The sequence below is a fragment of the Lolium perenne genome, chromosome 1 (genome assembly GCF_019359855.2).
Source record: "Lolium perenne isolate Kyuss_39 chromosome 1, Kyuss_2.0, whole genome shotgun sequence".
Taxonomy (NCBI): domain Eukaryota; kingdom Viridiplantae; phylum Streptophyta; class Magnoliopsida; order Poales; family Poaceae; genus Lolium; species Lolium perenne.
Window position 1 is genome coordinate 236,198,515 of NC_067244.2, and position 22,117 is coordinate 236,220,631.

The window sequence follows — 22,117 nt, forward strand, 5'->3', positions numbered from 1 at the left end:
TAGAGATCCACACATTTTCTCCTTGCCGAATCTATCAACACCCATCTTCGGAGAGGTTTGGCTACATCAAGTGTAACCCTAACCCTCAGGTAGCCCCCAATATGATCAAACTGGACGTCCTTCACATTCTCATCAATTTGCCTTGCAATTGGCAGCCACCACTTTTTGTCGCGCAGGTTGAACAGAAGATCCATCACTCTAACCCAGATCCATAGCCACTCAAATAACAGTTCAGACGGCTTCATGCATTCCTCGAATTCTGACAGAATCACTTGTTGACATGCCATGGTGATCCATCCCATACCCGCTCCCGATCACGCTGAGAAGCGGAAACAACGATGAACATGTTCGCCCCAACCGAGCGGAACACCGCCAGCCCTTTAGGGTTTCCCCATGCAGGGCGTAGGGCACTGGCAATGGTTTGGATGTGAGAAGTATTACGGGCTAGAATCTTCCCTACCAGCATCCACTTCTTTTGCTCCTCCTCTTCCCTATCATCAACCACCAGAGGAGTGGCCTCCGCATCCGTAATGTCAAGACGGCCCAACTCCTCCATTTTCGCCCTCGCCGCCTGGCGACAGAGCCTCCTTCCCCTTCTCCCCACCACACACGGACAAAGCCATGTCCATGTCAGTGATCCCCCTTGCGCCTCTTCAATCAGATCAACAAGCGCCCCCAAGACCCTAGAAACCCTAATCGCCTCCGGAAGGGTGGCTCCGAGAGTTTAGGAGAAACTTTAGGGCAAGGACTCTTGTAAGCCACGCTGAGCATGTACGTGGGCACGTATATGTACATACTCAAAATTATACCAAAAAAACAAGTAAGAGATGTAAAACGTTCCGTTAGGACGCTAATCACGGTCCCTAAATTTAAAGATGAGTTGAGATAGAAGTTGAAAAGAACACGCGGAAGATTATCAAGAAAACCGGAACACACGCATACATATAGCTAGGCAGGAAAAAGAAGCAGCCCGGCCACCCAATGCGAATCAAAGACTCTAGCTATCGTCCGAAGATGGAGACGGTCCCGGACGACGTCCTCGTGGAGATCTTGGTGCGCGTCGCGGACGCCGTCGCGCTCTTCCACTGCGCCGCGACCTGCAAGCGGTGGCGGGGCCTCGTGGCCGACTGGCCGAAAGGAGCGCGCCGCCCGTCCTCCCTCATCGGCTTCTTCCAGGGGCAACCAGAACCGTTCATCATCCACCCCCCGCCTGTGCTGTCGCCTTTTATCCCGGCGCCGATGTCGCCGCTCGGCCCCCGCCGTCGCTTCCTCGTCGTTTCTATCCCTGAAGCCGGCAGCTCTATGGAACGCGCCGTGCCGCTGGCCTCGCGCAGTGGCCTCGTGCTCGTGCGCCTTGGCTCACAAGAGTGGACGGGTATGAACTCCATGGTCCACCTAGCCGTGTGTAACCCGCTCGCCGGCACCAGCGAGCTGCTGCCACCGTTAGAACCCAGCAGACCCTTCAGCGACAAAAGTTGTTGCTGTGCCATTCTAAGTGGTCAGGACTATTGCTCGGATGAACAGAAACGGTCCACGGTGGGGAGCTCGACCTTCTTCAAAGTGCTAATCATCAACATCATCGAGTGGAATGGTCACTCCATCTATCTCCGCACATTCTCGTCCACCGAGCCGAGCTGGAGCGCGCCTAGAAAGTGCAAGAACCCAGTGGTAGGGAAGCAACAAACCCACTTCAGCGCCGTCGTGTGCCGAGGCCAGGCACGCTGGCTCTTTCGTAACCGTCTGGACATTTGCACCCTTGATGTGAATGTCGGGACCGGTGATGTCTCCACAACAAAGATCCTACTCCCGATGTATCTTCGCGTCTGCGAGCTCTATGACGAGCCACGGCTTGGCGCCACCACGGACCGCAGGCTCTCATTGAATTTCCTGCATAGGGCATGCCTCCGGGTAGAGATATGGACAAGTGAAGGCGATGAGGATAGCATACATGGCACTGCAAAGTGGCTCCCCGATCGCGTGATCGAGCTACAGCAACCACACAAGACACAAATCGACAACGCGCGATGTATGTGTGTAGGCGAGAAGAGCGGCACATTGCTCATCAAAGACTCCAGAGGAAACATGTACGTTGCTGATCTCGAAACTGGGACAATGGAGGAGGTTACTGCCCGATTATGCGATCCTGTCTCCACCGCTATTCCCTTTGAAATAGATTGGCCGGGCTTCTTCGTGTCTCCCTTGGCGACGGGCAGTATCAAGTGTACCAAAAGTGGAGAAGCTGTATTGGGACTTGCTAGATCATTTGGCTAGTAGTAGGTTGCCATAAAATTGAATTTGTAACTTCTTTCCGACAAACTGAGCTTGTAACTTGAGTTATGTGTTGCGCTATCTTGCCTAAGAGTGTTGAAATAAAGGAAGAAGTTAAGTACATACTCTTTGATTTTGAGAGACAACCTTGATTTTCTACTTAAAAATGAACAATGTGCCCTCTCGAGCTCCACAACGCAGCGCGGTTCTGAAGTTGCCACGTGGGCCACGACAACTTATGTTTTTTTCCTAACAAGATCACCACCATTCAGATTTGAATGGACCAACAAGATCATGTCGTGCCCCACACCGAATTACTAACGTTCACCCGACGGTGGCATCCAAAGTTAAGCAATGATTGCTACTTCTGTTTTCTCTACAATCTTCATTACGCTTCGATCTTGTTGACTCTGAAGGAGTCCATGACTCTCCTCAGGTCTCCCTCTTCCTCCAAGAGCAGCCGCTCTGGTGATTGCAGCCGGAGGGCATACAGCCGATTGTTCTCGACGCCAAGGACCGTCAGGTAACGCCGGTCCCACTCCAGCCTTTGCACCCTGTCTGCCGGCATCACTGCTAGCTCATTGTTGCTTGCGTAGGACTTTATGTTCACCTGGAAGCACAACATAGCAGTACATCGTAAGAGTTCGAGCAGGATTTAGCCAACATGTGGTGGAAACATCATTAAATGTACTTCTTGATTGGATCATGATTTCTACATTTGACTATTTTGATTTACCTCAACTTCGTAGTAGAGCTTGCCATCATCAGCAATCTTTGACGAGGCTGACAACACATTTGACTCACGTCGGACACCTAGCCTGGTGGACATGAACTCTGTCAAGTACTGCTTTAGAACTCCCTTTGCAGCCTTCTCCGGAGGGCCTAGATCCTCGACGGTTTTGTAATTTGATGAGGAAGGCGAGGATATATCGACAGACATGTTCACATCGAGGAGAACCGGGTCTCTGAAGAATATGTCCGCACCAGCTCCTCGGACCTGGATCCATCCTTTGGGGTACAGGAAGGAGTAGCCATCAAAGGTGTCGATGTACTCCCTGAATGCACCGCCGGTGGTCTCTGCTAAGGTGATCCGCTTTGGCCCGAAAAACAGGACTGCTGAAGTGGATAGTAGTGTGGATAGTACATTCCTCCTGGGAACTGCAAAAGTCTTTTTAGTGCACTTGCAATTGGCAACAATGTAATAATTTAAGAATCTAATGACATGTACTGACCATGGCAATATTCAAGTTTCTCCAAGAAATTACTTATTTGCATGATTTATACTATTATACTTTGCAATTTAATGCGGATGTATATGAGCACAAGAAATGATTCAAATCACATATGTTACATTAAGGGCCTGTTTGGTTCCCTGCCACACTTTGCCAAGCCTAACTTTGGCAAGTGTGGCAGCCACAAAAGTGTGCCTAGGATTTTGGAAGCCACAAAGTGTGGCAAAAGTTGGCAAAAAAATCACTCTATGACAAGTGGGCCATATGGATAGTGAAGTGTGGCAGCTCTAAATTGTGGCAAGAACCAAACATATACCAAATTGCCAAACTTTGGCTTGGCAAAGTGTGGCGGAACCAAACAGGCCCTAAGAATAAGGTTCTCGACCATGGCTGCTACTGGTGACATCACAAGGTTCTAGTCCACTTTACATTGGTTCACTTGAGCGATGTTCTTGGAGCGAATCAAGTTGACAAAATTTCTTCTTGGACAGTTAAAACAACATAAGGGCACAGTTTTTGTACCATGAAATTATTATGCACATCAACATTGTCTGGCTGACTGACTGACTCCATGACTCTTTAGATCAGAACTTGACTTAAATCTACCCAGTGTTAACTGTTTCCATCAATCCCATGAGCAAATATGGTGTCTGTACTATTTGTCTCAACAACAAATTCGTGTCTATACTGTGAATTCTAGTGGCATATGCTTGCAAAGTACGGAACGATTCAAAACTAGTCTAGGAAAGAAAGACTTGTACGAACTGAAACTGTTTTTTTTTGAACGAGTCGGAAGGGGGGGAACCCCTACCTAAATTTTATTAAAGGAGCTAAGGCAGCTCAAAACATTACACGAACCGAAGAACAAGAGGGGAAAGCCGGAAAAAAGGGAAAAGACTAGAGATATGTACAGAGGAACATAGAGAGGGGAAGAGATTAAAAATGCCACTCTGAACACCAGAGAAGAAGTTCAAACGAACTGAAACTGTCGTTTGAACTTTTAAACATAACAATTTCAACTATAAAGGGTGTCCAGAGACTAGTGTAACCTCTAGAAATTGTTACAATACAGCTAGTAGCAAATTTCGGAGCCTTGCTCTTGAGCACCTAGCCACCTAGTAGCAAGCTACTTTGTCGACAAACACTCTACAAATACCCATGAGTCCAAGCCCCTGTACTGTTTATCAGTCTACTTAATCCCTCCACTTTTCCTCGTTGCTTGGACTGTAAATAGGGCAGATATAGAGGGAACTCATACCTCAAAACCTCAGAGGAGACACCAATTGCAGAAGACTGGGACGGGCTGCAGACAGCAGCACCAGGAACGCGCGCGGTGTCCCGGGGGCCGACGTGCAAGAAGGGGAACGGCAACGGCGGCGACGCGCCGCGTGAGAGGCGGGAGGCGGGGTGGGGGCGTGGGAGCTGCACTGAGGCGAGTGCGGCGGCGCCAAGGCACGGCATGACGGCAGCTGTAGAACGGCGACGGTGACGACGAATGATTCGGCTCGGCTCCTATCTCTTTATCTTCGGAAGGAGAGGACACTCACACACGGGAGAGGAAAGAAAGATACGGCCCGTAGGTGCCACTGGTTGGGCCTGTGAAGTTTGGGCCTCCCAGCGCCATCCCTTCCTTCGGTCACCACCCCAAGTTCCCTCAAAAATAGAAACAAAAAACACCCCAAGGCCTGCTACACTTTATGAAATTCTCTGTAGAAATGCTTTGTTTCCTCTTTGGAAATGTCCTCCGGCTGATCCATGAAAATGAAGTTCCTCTGGCTATATCCTTAATTGCACGGCTGGCCGATCTGAATTTGCCTTAGCTCACTCCGTTCACATGTTGTTAAAAACTACCGAATATATACTACCTATTCTCTGAATATTCAGTTCTCGCAACACTTATGGACTTCAGGGAAGAGTACATCACCTCGTTCGCCAGAGCGAACTGTTGTGAAGCTTTCCCAGTTTCGCAAGCAAGTCAGTAAGATAGGCTTCCTTAAAATTGGTTCAACTGATTTTTTTTTTTGTATATGATGTTATCGTTAGTAAAATATCATCTCGCAGACGCCAATTCATAGATTAACTCGTTCATAAATATAAGTGCTAGACACTTCTCTTTGCAAGCAGAGATATAATTAAACACCAGCCCAAAACAATATAGAGTTTGCTCACACGAAGTCCATGTGATTGTTAAGCCGAGATGTGAAGAAGGATGGCCAATCCATCTCGAAGGGCACACTGCTCCTATGTGCAAGGAATCTAAACTGGCCAGTCTCTTCTTCAAGTGTCATAGTTTCGAGGTCGATCGTGTACGTGCACCATTGGCTGCCTAAGAGGAGCGACGTGCCACTTGTCACTCCCATGTACATCCATCGCTCCGGGCAAATTCGACTTGGCACAAGTGTGTTGATAACCTGAGTCCAGAGCCATCGTGTATCGTCATGCAATGTTTGCGGTTCATTGTTTTCCTTTGTCCAGATCTCCAGTCGGCGCCCACACATGGCTAATAGAGTGAGTGTCCCGTCGGTGCCCGCACAAAGCTGCAAGCTGCCAAACATATTTTGGAGCGATATTGACGTCGGGAGCTTCACGAAGGAGACCTGGTGCGTGTCCAGGCTCACACTAAGGGTGTACAAATGTGAGGAGTCACGGAAGAGCCAATGTGCTCCGCCTTGACACACGACGGTGCCACATGGCATAGTTATCTTGTAGACACTTAGCCTCTTTGGGATGTTGCGGCACTCTATAGGGGCGCTCCAGCTCGCCTCGGAGGACGAAAACGAATAGAGATTGTAGAGTTGCTCGCCGGTGCCAATAATAATCACTTTGAAGAAGAAGGCCGAGTATTGTGGGTCCCTGCGACAGTCTGCGCTTGTTAGGACAGCGCTGCAGACGATGTCGGAGAACCCGTGGCACTCTAGTGGAGGGAGTACCCTATAGGCGCCGGAGAACATGTTGTACACTGCCAGTTTGACGATGTTTGGTTCTGGATCAGCGGAGGAAAAAGAAAAACCTTGGGGTCGGAAGTGCACGAGGAGGATACCATGCCGTGAGGTGAGCGGCACCATCACATGGCCTGGGAAGAAGCCGCCACCGTCGAGGAGGACGGGGAAGTGTGACCCCAGGAAGCGGCGGGGAGGACCGTGCTGCGATGGGGGCGCCGGGAGGAAGAAAAGCCGGTTTGGCCAAATCCCCGTGATCTGTTCCAAAACACCTGGAGACTGGACGACGATGAAGCCGAGGAGGAACGACCTGTCCGGCGCGTTCTCCGGCCAGCGGCGGTTGAGGAAGGTGGGGTCGATGACGAGGGCGCGCCACTGCCTGCACACCGTGGCGCAGCGGAAGAGGGCGATGGGGTCCGTGACGCGCGCGAGGATCTCGAGCAGGACATCCTCCAGGAGCGGGGCGGCCGCCGACTTCTCCATATCCATGGCGAGCTACTATGTTAGGGCGACGCGACCTGCTGGCTTTGCTGCACGTACGACCGCGTTATATGTTTCCCCGTTGTAATCGTCTTGACCAACAAGCAGTCGTGCTCTGCCAATCTGCGATATAAATCTGCCGGGCGGACTCTTTTGTATGCTATTCGGTTCCTGAATCAAACGTAGCGTGGCCTGATTCCTTCAATATATTGTAGTAGCAGAAATAAGAAACGAGGAGGACAAGGAAATTACTCGATCTGCTATTAGCGACTGTTTCGGAGAATACACAATCAATCATATTGAAAAAACAGAGCCACCGAAGAGCCTAATTAACGAGGCGCCATTTCTCATATTCCTCCTTAATCTTCCTCCTAATAGCCACCTGCGAGGCCGCCTCTCCATTGAAAACCACGTAATTCTAGTGCCGCTAGACAAACCAGAAAATGAGGATGATCGTCGTAAGTTGAAATAAACATGGTTAGACATCGAAGTTGCATGTAGTGCACTGTCGATTAAACAAATCTACATTGATAGTTTGGCAAGAAAATTTAACTTTCAGTTGAGTCTATTTCTAACTGTAAAATGACTGAAATTCCAATTGACTGAACAGACCGTCATTTTGCACATAGGAAGGAAAGTCTCACCACTGCAGCCAAACGTATAAATTACAAAACAAATATCATTGTGACGATAGAATGGTGTCAAGAAAGTTGACATAGTGATTTGCAAAGAACATGATCTGGACTGTTAACAACCTCTTCCATGACCAAGCGTGATCAACAACATATAAGTGTATAATGTTGTGATTTGTAAACAAACACGTATTATTTGTAGTCTAGTGCAAGTAGGAAACTGTTGGAGATAGTGCTCTAGAGGAAAATAATAAGAAGTATTTATTATAATATCTCATTATTTATTATAATATCTCATTACTTTATAGTAGTTTCGTGTCATGCTATAACTGTATCTATTACAAGCAAAGCAGGGTTCCTAGTATGCATATGCAAACTAGTTAATTGAGATCAATCGATGATCGAGATTTCCCAATCATGGACACGTACGTAATTAACAATGAAGCCATATCATTAGGTGAATGATATGATGGACATAACCAACACATAAATATTGTAACACGATCATGTCACTAAGTTCCACGTTGCGATGTTAGTGAAAGCGAGATCATATCTAATCGCGATCACCGGAGGCTGCTTTGATTGCATGAAATGTCATTCCGTGACAGGATTGTTCATAAAGGTGTTCTCGCATATTCCGAAGGTATAGGCTGAGAAGTATGTGTCAAGAGTGGGATTTGTTCATCTGCCTGACGGATATATACTCTGGGCCCACTCGGTGAGATGGCCTTGTCGGTAACAAGATCGAACTAGGTACCGTGGTACCGATGATCATATCTTGGACGAGTGAAGGTATCGAAGAATAAAGGGAATTGGACTGGGCGTAATGGTTCAAACGACGATAACATCTTTGTATAATACATGGGGGTTATTGAGTTAAGATAAAACGGTCTTGTTAACCATTATTCATGTCCTAAGTGTGGGGCGCGTCACAGGTCCCGTGGACCTTCACTAGCGAGACCTGGTGTGTGCCCATGCTCACACTAAGGATGTAAAAGTGGTAAAAGTCGACAAAAAGCCAACATACACTGCCCTGACACACCACCGTGGCACGTGGTATGGTCAATTGGTGGACAGGTTGCGGTGGCAAGTTGCGGCACTGTATAGGCACTCTCCAGCCGAAAAGTGTCTTTGGCTCATGGGCACCAGTGCTCCTGCTGTTTAAAAAAAATCGAAAATCATACATATTTGTTTAAAAAAATCTGAAAAATCAATCTAGACATAATAAATGACGTAACCTACAAGCGTGTAAAATTTCAATATAAAATTCTTTATATTGTAGACTACACAAAAAAGACAAAATCTGTTAAAATTTGGATATTTGAAATATGCACACCTAGATCCACACGTTTGTTATTTTTGTGTAGCCCAGAATTTTTGTATTTGAAATTAAAATTTTGCAAGTTTATGGGACAATTCATTGGCTACACCATGATTTTTGTCTCTAATTTTTTTGATACACATAAATATGATTTTTATTTTTTCTAAAATAGCAGAAGCACTTGTGCCCAGGAACACCAAATCTCTGTCCCTCTCCAGCTCGCCTCGAAGGAAGAGAAGGAGTAGAGATTGTAGTAGCGTTGCTTGTCCATGCCGATAATTATCACTTTGAAGAAGGGCGGCAATGACCGCTGCAGTTGTATGTCCGCGCTTGTTAAGACGGCGCTGCAGCGGATGTAGGAAAGTCCATGGCACGCGAGTGGAGGGATCACGTGGAAGGTGCCGCTGACGAACATGTTGTACACTGCTAGTTGGGCGGGATCAGCGGAGGTGCCACCTGGTGGGAGGAGGCGCACGAGAAGGAGTCCATGGCGTGAGGCGAGAGGCGCCATCACATGGTTCGAGAAGTCGCTACCACCGTCGAGGACGATGGGGAAGTGTGACGCGAGGAAGCGGTTAGGAGGACCACCGAGCGGCGATGTCGGCGCCGGACGGAAGGCCCAAGCCGGGTCTGGTAGAGGCCCCGCAATCCCTTTCCCAACGCTTTGTAGCTGCATGAAGAAGCCGAGAAGGAGCGACCTGTCGGGCGAGTTCTCTGGCCAGCGGCGGTCGAGGAAGGAGGGTTCGACGACGAGGTCGCGCCACCAATTGCACGCCGTAGCGCAGCGGAAGAGGGCGACAGGGTCCGTGACGCGCACGAGGATCTCGAGCACGACGTCCTCAGGGAGTGTGGCGGCCGCCGACTTCTCCATGGCGCCGTACGTACTATGTTAATTAGGGCGAGGAGACTTGCTGGTTTGGTGCACACGTACAAGATGGCTTTATGGTTCCCCGTTCTAATCGTCTTGAGACTATTAGGGCGAGGAGACTTGCTGGTTTGGCGACGTACGTACTATGTTAATGTTGCAAGTACACAACATGGCAACATTAATTAAAGTTAACTTTACAATAAAGTTTTTACAACAACATTTTTTACTATAGATTGATTTGCAACAAAAATAGCCAGTTGTTTAACAAAAAATCAACAAATAATTAAAACAAACATCCATGTGTGGGTACCAATAAAAAAGTGGTTAAGCAATAATTTATTTGGCACAAATTGTTTAACAACAAAAGTCACCAACTATTTTAACAATAGTCATAAACAATTACAACAAAAAACCATATGTTTGCAAATAATGCAAAAGTGGTCAAGAAACAATTAATTTGCTACACATTGATTTACAATAAAAATTACCATCTATTACAACAAAAATAGTATGTATTTGATATATTTTAAAATCATGTAAACATAGTCGAAAAATCCAAGAAGACGCATAAATTGTACCGAACCTTTGCAACACATGGCTTCTATATTTCTAACAAAATTCATACAAGCTTGTTACAATTTCAAATAACTTACACAACATTGAATAATATGGGGAAACATAAACTTGTGGTAACCACCTAGATAAACAATACATCTCGCATGTGTTTTCGCTACAAAACGGATAATCGTTTGTTACAAAAGTAGTTAACATATACAACATCTAAAAAGTTTGCGGAAAAAATTATCCATGGCAGACTACATTTCGCCCATTCGGCATCACTGACCGCGTGCATTTTCTTAACAAATCTTATACAATATTGTTACAAGTTTAAAGAACATATGAAATATAAAAAATATGAGGAAAACACAAACATATAGCAAACACACAAAAACCTTGCTTTCACAACAAAACACACACGAGTTTCTTACAAATGGAACACACTTATGCAACATCGAAACCCGAGAAACACGCTTATATCATACACTGCAAAAAATCATACGATATCTCACGCGTGTGTTCACAACATATCGCTTGTGAGTTCACAACATATATCGAGGGTGTGTTCCACAAAATATCGGGAAATGTATGCAACATCAAAGATCAGCGGCACTCCCTCCATCGACACAATCGCCACTATCCCCAAGTTTCCCATCGGCATTCCATATGTCAATCCTGTCGGCGGCGACATCAACATCACCATCTCTCTAGTCGTCGGAACAATCAACATCATCGTCCTCACATTAATGACATGGTTAGCGGCATTGGTCCTACTATCGGTGGCGTCGGTGGCATGGTCCATGGCACCATACATACCATCAACGGCGCCATCGGCATTATCGGTGAAGTCGTCCTTACCATTGGCTGAGCTATATGGACACAAATGTGTTTTAACGTAGTATGATTTATTTAACACGTACGCATGCAGCAAATAGAGCAGCTTCGTCGTACAAGATTCGTAGGGAAATAGTCGTACATATAGCAGCGTTGATCTCGGCGAGAAGGTACGGAATTTTTGGCTAGCAGCGGCTGTGTATGAATGCACCAAGGCCACCAAGCTGCCCATGCATGCACGAATAGTGTGCGAGAATATCTAGCTAGGAGTACCTACTTGCATGCAGCGCTCAGTTGGCACGGCCGTCTGGCCGAGGAGAAGAAGGCACAAGGAGGTGGAAAGCTAGCTACGGACTTACAGCATGGAAAGAAGCTACATGCACACGGACGTTCGTGCGCGGGAGCGACGATCGATCTTCTCTCTCTAAACGGTCGGCCGATTACAAGTGTTTTTCATTGAAAAAAGAAGAAATCCCTCACTATGTTTGGATGCATTGAATTAGACCGGTATTTGTGGAATTGGAATTAGAGCCCTCAACTCGAGCGTTTGGGTACGCAGAATCTGGGTCTGGAATCACATGCCAATTCCAGCCCGCACCCACGCGGAGGTTTTCCCTTTGTTGACCAATCCGTATTTGCCTGGATTAAATCGAAGCGGTACCTGAGCCAGGCTTCCCTGACCTCAACAAATCATCTAATTTAATGGTTTGTACATCTAAACATGAATCAGAATTGGGGAAATCTTTTGATTCCAACAGCAAACACCAAGCACATCCAAACAACCGAATTTTTGAATTGGAAGTTAATGCATTTCCATCCTAGATTTGCAATTTCTAGACCAATTCAATGCCAGATCTAATTCACTGGATCCAAACACAGCATGGCTATTCGCGGCTGTTGTCAGGAAATTATCGAATGTACGCAGTGGCCGGATGAGCTACAGTCTCCGACTCTCGGGCTATTTGTTCGTCTCCTTTGGCTGAGCGAAAAAAAGGTGGATCGTCGAGATCCGCATGCACCAGCTGTGACTTGTTTGCAGTTCAATGGTGTTCAAGCATGTCAGTGAATGGAAATAATTTTCACTCTCAAAAAAAGTAACAACCAGAAATAGGGTCATGAGATTTTGCAAAGAATTTCATGGAGCCTTTTCGTCCAAGTCCCTAAAGAAAGAAGGGTGGTGTAGTGGTGTGACTCTCTCTCTCTCTCCAACAATTAGAGCATCGGGTTTTTGCGGAGCCAAAATTGTCGTGGCCGCATATCTGTACAACAATCAGTTTTGCAGTACAAGTATATTAGATCTGTTCTGCCTAGCACATTTATTATACCTTAAATTAGGGTTTTCAACACAAACATGGTTTAAGCCCGAGGTATCAATTTTCAAAATTAAAACATAAATAGTTCGAAATATCAGCAAAGTTTTGAACGAATGATAGTCCATACAGGGTGGCATACGATGCACGGAAGTTTGGACAGAAAACCATGGTGGGTCAACAAGAAGTAGAAGGGCCATTGCAGCCGCCATCAACACAAACACGAACACCATCATCACCAGCACTACTTACCAGAGAAGCACCGCCAACGCCGTCGCACCACCACCACCACAAATAAAAGCGGCACCACCATCACCACCATGAACAACAAAAGCAACACGAGCAACAACAATCTCTCTTATTTCCTTTTTTCCTTCCAATATCTCGGCCCCCAAAATCTTCCACCATTCTTTTGTGAGTGGATCCATATTCAATGGATCCATCATCATCACCCTGTTCTCATCCCTTTTCTTTCTCAAGTCGAATCTTTCAATCTTCAAACTCTGCTTCTCCTCTTCTCTAATTGATTCACACTTCCTTATTTTATTGACTTGTTTCTTCTCGGCCAACTCATTTCTAGTTTGAAATTGCTCTTGTGCTATCTTTTGCTTGGCGCTCATTAGCTTCTCGATCTTGGAGCTTCTCTTCACTTCTAGATTTAGACGTCTTCATCCATCCGGCCTCCATTTGTTTCTCCCTCCTCTCAGTGGATCATCACTATCATCGTCGTCCAAAGTAATGGGAGCACCTTCGTAGAGGAGGAGCCTCTTGGTCCATCAATGTCCAATTTTCACTATGTTCTTGATTAATCTTCCAACAGTTGTGGATGGTAAAAAAATGTGTTCTTGCTTGTGGCAATATCCTTGTGCCTCCATTGCTGCAATGCTATACTGTACTAGATGAACATGCGAGCTTCGCCTCGCCGGCTACATGCCGTTCTGGCACAACATGGTCAATGCAATGCTCAAGTATTATAAAGTAAAAAAAAACTATATTTATTGGCATCAAAAGGACTAAACAACATGTGTACTAAATATGCCTTCATAAACACAAAAAAAATACAAAAATGCTGATGATGCAACAATTGGCAAAATATAATTGATGACACTTGCAGAATTCTGGAGGATGACACCAAAACACATATATCTAAAAAAGGAAACATAATAAACTACTCTACTACTCTATAACTGTTGATTTCCGCAACACTTATGCTGATTGTGTTACTTTGACAAAAAAAACGTTCTGCAGAATTTTGCCAAGGACCAGTATATATGTCTTCTACACCAACTATTAGGCTCCATGTCTAAATATCAGAAAACTGAAGTCCAAAATAACTTGTAGCTGACATATGTCGGGGACCGGGAGCACCTAGCACGATGAATCTTCTCTTGTTCCTTTTCTACCGCATCTCCCAAGCAGAAGATTCACGGGCCAGAACAGAAGCCACAACTGAAGAATTTGGGAGCCACTGGAGTCAGCGTTGGCACTGGAGGGGCTCCAAGCCATATATATATGTGTAGCCAGCGGCAGCTTAGCCGGGGACGACCTCCTAGGTCGTGAGAGGTCACTCAGGCCAGCGCTTCTCTCACGGTTGCTCTCATTGCCACACTGAGGGGTTGCAGGAGCGAAGGAATTGCCGTCCACGATGACCTGAGGCAGGGTTCCACTGGGAGAATACACATGTTGCAGATGGTTACAGTAGTGGTGAGTGTTGAGAAACTCTTCATTTCTAAATTGGGGCAGAATTCTATTATTCTTTACTGTGGGTGGAATAGATACGACGACGGCCCAATTTATAAGACAACCCCACGAAAGTCATCATCCACAGAGGGATGCAGATTCAAAAAAGTCTTTCGACTTCCATTTAGACAGGTAAACAGTTCTTTGTTAGACCAAGCTGCCTCCATTCGTTGACTGCTACCCAGTTTCATATAGAAATTGGCCCAGGACATAGTCATCATTTCTAAATATCACCGTCCATTTGAATCGGTGGAAAGGCCTTTATTTTACCCCAAGCTGCCTCCATCAGCTGGGGGATAAAATTTGCATTGGGCTGTTTTGTGAGCTTTCAGCTGTTCTTTATTTTTGCTCCACTTATATTTTCTTGCGATATGGGTTGCATATAGCGTATGCGGAGGATCAAGAAACAGCTGTCTATAAACCCATACCTGAAACTCTACCATAGTCGACGGTGAAATACAACCGCTACAAACCACAAAGAAACATAAGTAAAGAATTATTCTATTCATTCCTAAATATAAGATGTTTTGGGAGCTCAATTTGAAATCCCAAGACATCTTATATTTAGGAACAGAGGTAGTAATAATGTGTAATGAGAAATTATGTAGGTAAAGGTCACAGTTGAGGTCCATCAAGCACATTTTATGGCTGTGGTAAAATATGTGAACAACAGACCTAGCACACATACCAAGGCAATAATGCAGGTTCCGCTCACACAACAATGCTTTTAATCACACAAAAAATAAATCAGCAAGCATCTGATGTGAAGAAGCGTTCATGCTCAAGGGTCCAAGAAGAGACAATAAGCGAACAAAGATAAAATGTGGTGGTGTCTATATCTTCAGGCAACAAAAGAGACAAAATGAAGGATAAAGCAAGGCCTACGTGGAATGAATAATTGGTATGCCAATGAGGCAATGACACATTCCAACAACCCTGTAAATTTGCGCCTATAAATTTGCAGAGTCGCACAGACAAAACATAACCATATAAGTTTCAGTGCACCATATATGCAAAAGGCTAACACTAAGAAAGTATGAGTTTAGGTTTCACCAAAATGTAAAAATAGTAATTGTTGCATCTAAGAGCAAAACACTTTCCTATTATGTGATAATATAACAGAAAACTAATGAAAACATCATGTAGAAGATGATTTTGGCCACCAAAATTTCTTTATTGAGTATTTTCCTCCCATATTTCACCTTTTTTATATAAAGTATTTATTGCCTTCCATCCCATCCACTGCAATTATGCACACAGATACACCTTACCGGATCATCAACATTGTAGGTTTAGATCTCAAGAAAAATCTAAATTGAAGTGAAGAAAGATCCCTAAGATTACATATCCATAATCAAATTTGCTATCAGGCGAGCAAGAGGCAGGTTATCCTTCTTGCTCTTATAGTCCAATCGCAAAAGTCCACTGTAATGTAGAAATTGTGCTATGTATGCTTATGCTTCAAACACTAATTCAATTAATATAAGGTAGCAACAATAAGTTGTGATCTCACTTATGGGGATAGAAGAGAATGTTATGTCTCTACTGAATCTCGCGATACCCGTGGCGTAGCTTGGCATGAACCGGAACCTAGGAAATACAAAAATAAATGAGTATTGGGAATGAGGATGGCAAAGGAACTAAATACAATCGTGAGTAACACCGAGAGGTATGACCCAACTGCTAGACTGGATATCAGTAGAAAAAAACTATCAAAACTCAGATATAAGCTATTCAGCAAAACATCAAACAAATGATTCTATCATAGAAAGATGAAATAACCTATGCTGATCTGTGAACGTATGAACCTAACCAAGAGGTCTGATCCCATATGTTGGGAAAATGGAAAAAAACGATGCAGTAATCCAGATCTGAGCTAATGACTGGATCTAAAATAAAATGACTGTATGTTCATTGTAGCAACAAACAATAACATACATATATCAGTTTGTGACAGTACCTACACACCAGCTCTAGAGCAACAAACTTTTGGTACTAATATGCTACCAAGTTGTATGAATCGTCGAAGCACACAATAAAAAATATTTTTTCAGAACACAACTTTAAAGTTGGTAACAATATTAGAAATGCTTTGCTTTCTTTTAGCTAGCTAGTTATTTCTTAAACTGGAATTTCCATTTATTTGAAGCTGCTGAAGCTTTTAAAACCTATCAAACAAATGACTGAACATGGTTGGAAGGTAGTAACCTTTAGTCCATCAGATTGGTGGTTGTACATGTTGCTGTTAAGAAGCCTCACAAGTCACAACCAGCACCAGATTCTCCTTTCTAATGGTGAATATCGGCAACCCATCATCAAAGCAAGCTGATCTGTATCGATCAATTGTGAAACAACCCCAATCAACAATGAATTCCTAAGAACACACTCGTCCAACCATAACTTTCTTTAGGTAATGGACCAATCATGGCTAAGAACCTAAAGACTTATTGCCAGAAAGCTGATGTGGTTTCCTAATGGCATAGAAATTATGCTCCCTTGAATGCAATTGAGTGAGTCAAATCAAAAGCATCACGATGATTCGTCGAGGATGGACTTGAAGAACACGCCAGCACTATATGTATGTGGTGGATCGCGGAAGTGGACGCAGAAAAGTACCTCGGCGAGGATGTCCCTCTTGTCCGTCGGGGAAGCACGCTACAACAATGCAGAGAGGCGGCGGTAGCAGGGGTTCATCTCATCACTCTCCTCTCTCATGTAGAGCACCTCTGGCATCATCAGTTACATCAACGACCATGCAGATATCTGTGTGAAAATGAAAACCATCAGCGATTATGCATATTTTATTTTGGCAGTTTCAAACAACATTTTAAGGGTTGATGAACTGAATTTGTAGGCTAAAATTAGTTTTCGTAGTGCCATAAAATTTAAATAGTAGTTTTGCAAATATTCAGAAAGATTAATAAGCTCATGTCTTTAATCTGGTGGGACCTATTGAAAAGGCATGTGAACTGACCCTACTGAAAACATGGAAGCATAAACATGGTTGTTCAACACATTGTATAACAACGGGCATACTGATCTACCGACCTCCTTCATGCCATGTATATTGGTACCCTGGGTTGGTAGGACACGTCCATTATTAGAATAAGAAATAAAATCGATCGAAGAAACTCGTACCTAGATTGTATCTGGTAGCCAAGCAAGACCACGATTAGCAAGGAGCTAGCCTTACCTGTAAGGATGGATCAGGAGTTGAGGGCGAGTGGAACACAACCAAACGCCTTGTGCAGCGCCTCGTCACGCCGAAATTCGTCGTACCGCCAATTTCCAGCTCCTCCAACTCCCGAGCACCACCGCTGGATCACCTCTACCACCCAGATGGCGTCTATCGCCGCACCTCAAAGCCGCTAACGCCACCGCGCCCATTCCACGAAGATCTGGCGCTGGCCACCTCGTCGCTTCCGCCATCTACGCCAGAAAGCACCTCCACCTGCCTCAAACAACTGCCGGTAGGTCAACCTCATCGCCGGCCAGAATTGGACGGAGCGTTGGGTAGGCGGTGGTGTCGACTGCGGAGACCGTGCGTGTGGTGCGTTGCGGTGGACGTGGCCTGCTGCGCCAATCCATCCCACGACCTTTGGGAGATGTGGTGGGCGTAGAGGAAGCTCGGGTACTTACCAGCTGCCCCAAATTCCGTAGACACTACCCATTTATAAATACTAATCTTGCAATCCACACTCAATTAATCGGGGCGGTACTGAAAAAAATCACAACCCAAATCTACGATCCCACAGCGTATATCAATGAAGGGCGCTCCAGGCTCCAGCAGATCGAGCAGTCAACAGAGGAACAACTAAGCTTGCGACGGATCAGTGCGGGGAAAGGGGGTGCAGGAGATTCACATGGTGGGGTTCTCGTTGGGCACGGCGGCGAGCGCCGCCTCTTTCTCCGACGCCATGGTGAGGGAACGATCCAACTCGTCGAGTGCCTGGTGGTGGTGGTCGTTGCCGCCGCTCGTCGTGTAGGCGCTCAAGCCCTCCGGCACACCTCCCTCCTCCTCCGCTCCCTTCTCACCCGTGGACCTCCGATCTGACGACTGGGCGGCGACCTTAACTGGACGGGGCGGCGGCCAGAAACCGCCGTAGGGGGAAAGAGGAGAAAAATGGAGTGTGTGTGTGTGGGGCGATTTGCACAAAAATAACCCAAAAGTTAAAGAAAAGCACAGACTGACCCTCCGGCGAAACTATTTCACCAATCTAACACTTTTGTGTGGCGCCCCTCTCATCGGTGCCACACATGTCAGTGTGGCGCCCCTCCTGCCGGCGCCACTCTCCCAGCCGACGTGGCACCCTCGACGCTGAGCTGGTGCGCCCATCCGACGTGGCAGCATGTGTGGCGCCCGTCCCAACGGCGCCACACATGCACTTGCAATTGCCCAAAACATACTGTGAGACAATTCGTCTGGGACTTAGCCGTTTTGCGAGGCTCTATGTGTGGCGCCGATGCCGCGGGCGCCACACAAAGAGGGTCGCCAAAACGGCTAAGGACTTATCGTCCGGAGCCCCTGGATGTTTTCGACCCAATAGTTGATATAAGTTGGCATGTGTGGCGCCGATGCCACGGGCGCCACACAGTGCAGTGTGGCACCAGTGTGGAGGGCACCACACATTGACTTGTGTTAAAAACATGGAAAATCCTACCAAACTCCAACAGTTTTCATTGGACACAACAAGTAGCAATCTCAGAACAAGTAGCAATCTCAGAACATACACAACAAGTAGCAATCTCAGAAGATGTAGTCTACATCGTAGCAATTAAATTCAAACAACAAGTACCTCAAGTGGAAGGTGTGAGTCTCCGGCCTCCACCGGTCGACAAGGGCGGTGAGTGCCGAGGGGTTCATGTTCGGCCCCCCACGGCTTACAAGGGATATGAACGGCATAAGACCGGTAGGCTGGATGAACTCTGTGTACCTCTCGTCATACGGTATATCCACTGTGCCATGGTAACGAATCTTCAAAGGGTGAAGATCCGTTGTCCTCTCCGTCATATGAACAGCCCGGTGATCCCTGTCGTACTCTTCATCTAGGAGCCACACCATCATACATGTTTACACAAATACAACATATTATGAGCCATTCATAACAAATATGAGCAACACGTACATGAGCCATCACACATACATCATATACATACATATACATTCATATCTAGGCATTCCTAACAAATATGAGTTATTCCATCAAGAATACTAGGCATATGTAACACATTTGAATGCATTTACTAGGCAAATATTAGACATTTCAACATATACATACATAGAATTTCAACACATACATGTAAAATTTCATATCTAGGGTTCCAACAAATCTAGGGTTCATATCCAAATCCACCAACATATCCAAATCTAGGGTTCATATCCAAATCCACTAACATATCAATGGTTCATATCTAAATCCACCAACATAAATTTCCATGTCTAGGGTTCATACCCAAATCTACCAAATCCACCAACACTAGTGGATGAATCGGAGGGAATCGAAGGGGAATACCTTGAGGAATGGATGAGGAAGGAGTTGGCCGGATAGATCTGACGAATCCTTGGTCGATTTGGTGGGGGGGGGGGGGGCGAAGGGGAGTCGGGCGGCAGCGGCGGTTTCCTGGAAGAAGATAAGAAAAACAGAGAAGAACTGGCTGGGTCGGGCTGGGGGCGGGCGCGGGCGCCACACTTAAGTGGATGTGTGGCGCCCGTGGCATCGGCGCCACACATAGAGCCTCGCAAAACGGCTAAGTCCCAGACGAATTGTCTCACAATATGTTTTGGGCAATTACAAGTGCATGTGTGGCGCCGTTGGGAGGGACGCCACACATGCTGCCACGTCGGATGGGCGCACCAGCTCAGCGTCGAGGGCGCCACGTCGGCTGGGAGAGTGGCGCCGGCAGGAGGGGCGCCACACTGGCATGTGTGGCGCCGATGAGAGGGGCGCCACACAAAAGGGTTAGATTGGTGAAATAGTTTCGCCGGAAGGTCAGTCTGTGCTTTTCTTTAACTTTTGGGTTATTTTTGTGCAAATCGCCTGTGTGGCTAGGTTTGGGAAGTGGATGGAGGGTGCGACAATGCGAGGCCGACCTCCGGAACGGGGCACCCCGCACTCGTCGAGCGGCACCGTCAAAGGAAGCAGCGCGAGGCACGTATTACCGAAGGCCCACACGAGACACGACAATGTCCCACACGACTATGTACATCAGCAAGGCATCGGCCGGGCGCTGAGAAGCCAGCGATGTCAACAGGATTAACTCTTTTAAAGAATACTCACAACAAAAATAGTTTACATGCAAGTACGATTTTTTGATAGCAAGCAAACCGAAACCGGGAGAAGTTCACGAAGAACTAACAAAGTCGTCAATGGTACAACTACTAGGAGGTGAATTCCTCACTTGTTCCAAGCACGCACTCCAACGGGAGCAACATTTCTTGATCGTGTCATACTGTCTTGATATAGATCACATTGTGCAGCAACCGGTGAAATTTGTCTTCAATTCTCTGATGGTCATTGCCGGTGATCGACCACGTAGAGAGAAACACGCACTCCAACGGGAGCAACATTTCTTGATTGTATCGTACCGACTTGATAGAGATCACATTGTGGAGCAACCGGCGAAATTTGTCTTCAATTCTCTGTTGATCATTGCCGGTGATCGACCACGTAGAGAGAAACACTCTCCTATGTGTTCAAAAGGGCAATGTCGTTCTTCTCTGTGAAATTCGTGGATCGTTTGAATGCCCCTTTGCCGTCGGCAAGGGCAGCCTCCTCGAACGCTTCACGCCCTCCTCTTCAAGATCCTCTCCTTCGGCAGCCTCGTCGGTACTGCTAGGCCAAAGTTGCCCTCGTATCCTTCCTCGAATCCTTCCTCGAATGAGTGTAGTGGTGACCGGTCGAGATGTCGACTTTGTTCGCCACAAGCATGTTCATGAACGAGGTCGAAACACCGTGCAAGCTACCGTTAGGGTTTGGTCAACATACAGTATATACTTTTCCCGTAGTATACGGAACACACGGGAGACAGGAACTGATAATTGGACGCCCTTGATAGTTCTATCCTAGTTGCCAAATTCGCCCGATGCATGCAGTGTCGTCCACGACGGCAACACCACGATGGAAAGACATGGTACAAGACGTGTGGGCTCCAAGAGTGAAGTAGTCATTTTTCATAGAAAAGTATATACTGAATGTCAGAACCAACACAGGGCGGTGCTCTCCACTTAATTTGATGACTTGTCGACATCACGCTTCATGTCAACTCTCCCCGGAGATATCTCAAAATAAAATTAATTAGCAGTGCTAGCTCCATCTACTAGATACACTCAACAGTTTTAATTGGCAATTGGTGAGAAATAAAATTGAAGTCGGGGGTTGTTGTCCCTGCCGATGCAGATGGTTGAGGTTGATGCATTTGTCGAATTGGTTGCTAGCAATGTCCCTACTACCAAGTCAGACGGACCGTGGCGTGACTTGAGAAAGACGATAATACAGTACATGCGCAGTCTCCTCGTTCATGAAAGTTCCTTCCCATCCGCGTACACTACGACCTACGCCTTCTCAGAGAATACGTTTGCTCTTGTTAAATATACTAGAAACCATGCAGCCCTGTCTATCAGGGGCAGCATCATCATTGTGGATCCGTTTGCTATTGTTAAATATACATCAACCTGCGAAACAGACGAACATGCCCCCTCGCCACCATCTGCTAGCTAGCGAAAACGAAGGAGAAATCGGTGGACGCACCATCCGAGACCCACACGACCCAAATCTCAGATCTGGCCTGCCACGCCACACGGTATTCGACGCCGGTACCACATCATCCACGCCTCGCAAGGTCGCTGCCCCCTCCTCGCGCCGTCAGCTGAACCGACGACATGTTTATGTGGGAACTAAACCCACAACCACCACCACCACCCATAGCCAGAAGGCC

The 22,117-nt window shown here is 46.3% G+C and overlaps 1 protein-coding gene and 1 long non-coding RNA gene across 2 annotated transcripts; both read right to left on the reverse strand.

Annotated features, from left to right (window-relative positions):
* Nucleotides 1-2,370: 2,370 nt before the first annotated feature.
* On the reverse strand, nt 2,371-5,061 carry LOC127325600 (psbP domain-containing protein 1, chloroplastic). The gene is made up of 3 exons (XM_051352384.2): nt 4,759-5,061; nt 3,005-3,419; nt 2,371-2,878 (listed from the first exon to the last, which is right to left on the reverse strand). The coding sequence occupies exons 1-3, from the start codon at nt 4,959-4,961 to the stop codon at nt 2,657-2,659; spliced, it is 840 nt and encodes a 279-aa protein (XP_051208344.1). The 5' UTR covers nt 4,962-5,061; the 3' UTR covers nt 2,371-2,656.
* A 7,456-nt stretch (nt 5,062-12,517) lies between these two features.
* On the reverse strand, nt 12,518-18,313 carry LOC127325591 (uncharacterized). Its single transcript, XR_007867303.2, has 4 exons — nt 17,376-18,313; nt 16,799-16,945; nt 16,391-16,512; nt 12,518-15,772 (listed from the first exon to the last, which is right to left on the reverse strand). It is a non-coding gene; the product is annotated as an uncharacterized lncRNA (long non-coding RNA).
* Between the last annotated feature and the right edge of the window lie 3,804 nt (nt 18,314-22,117).

Coding starts and splice junctions, on each gene's coding strand:
- LOC127325600 (XM_051352384.2), bottom strand. CDS start 4,961: ATGCCGTGCCTTGGCGCCGCCGCACTCGCCTCAGTGCAGCTCCCACGC. Junction 3,420..4,758: donor GTCTCCTCTGAGGTTTTGAG/GTATGAGTTCCC, acceptor TGCAGTTCCCAG/GAGGAATGTACTATCCACAC. Junction 2,879..3,004: donor AGCTCTACTACGAAGTTGAG/GTAAATCAAAAT, acceptor TTGTGCTTCCAG/GTGAACATAAAGTCCTACGC.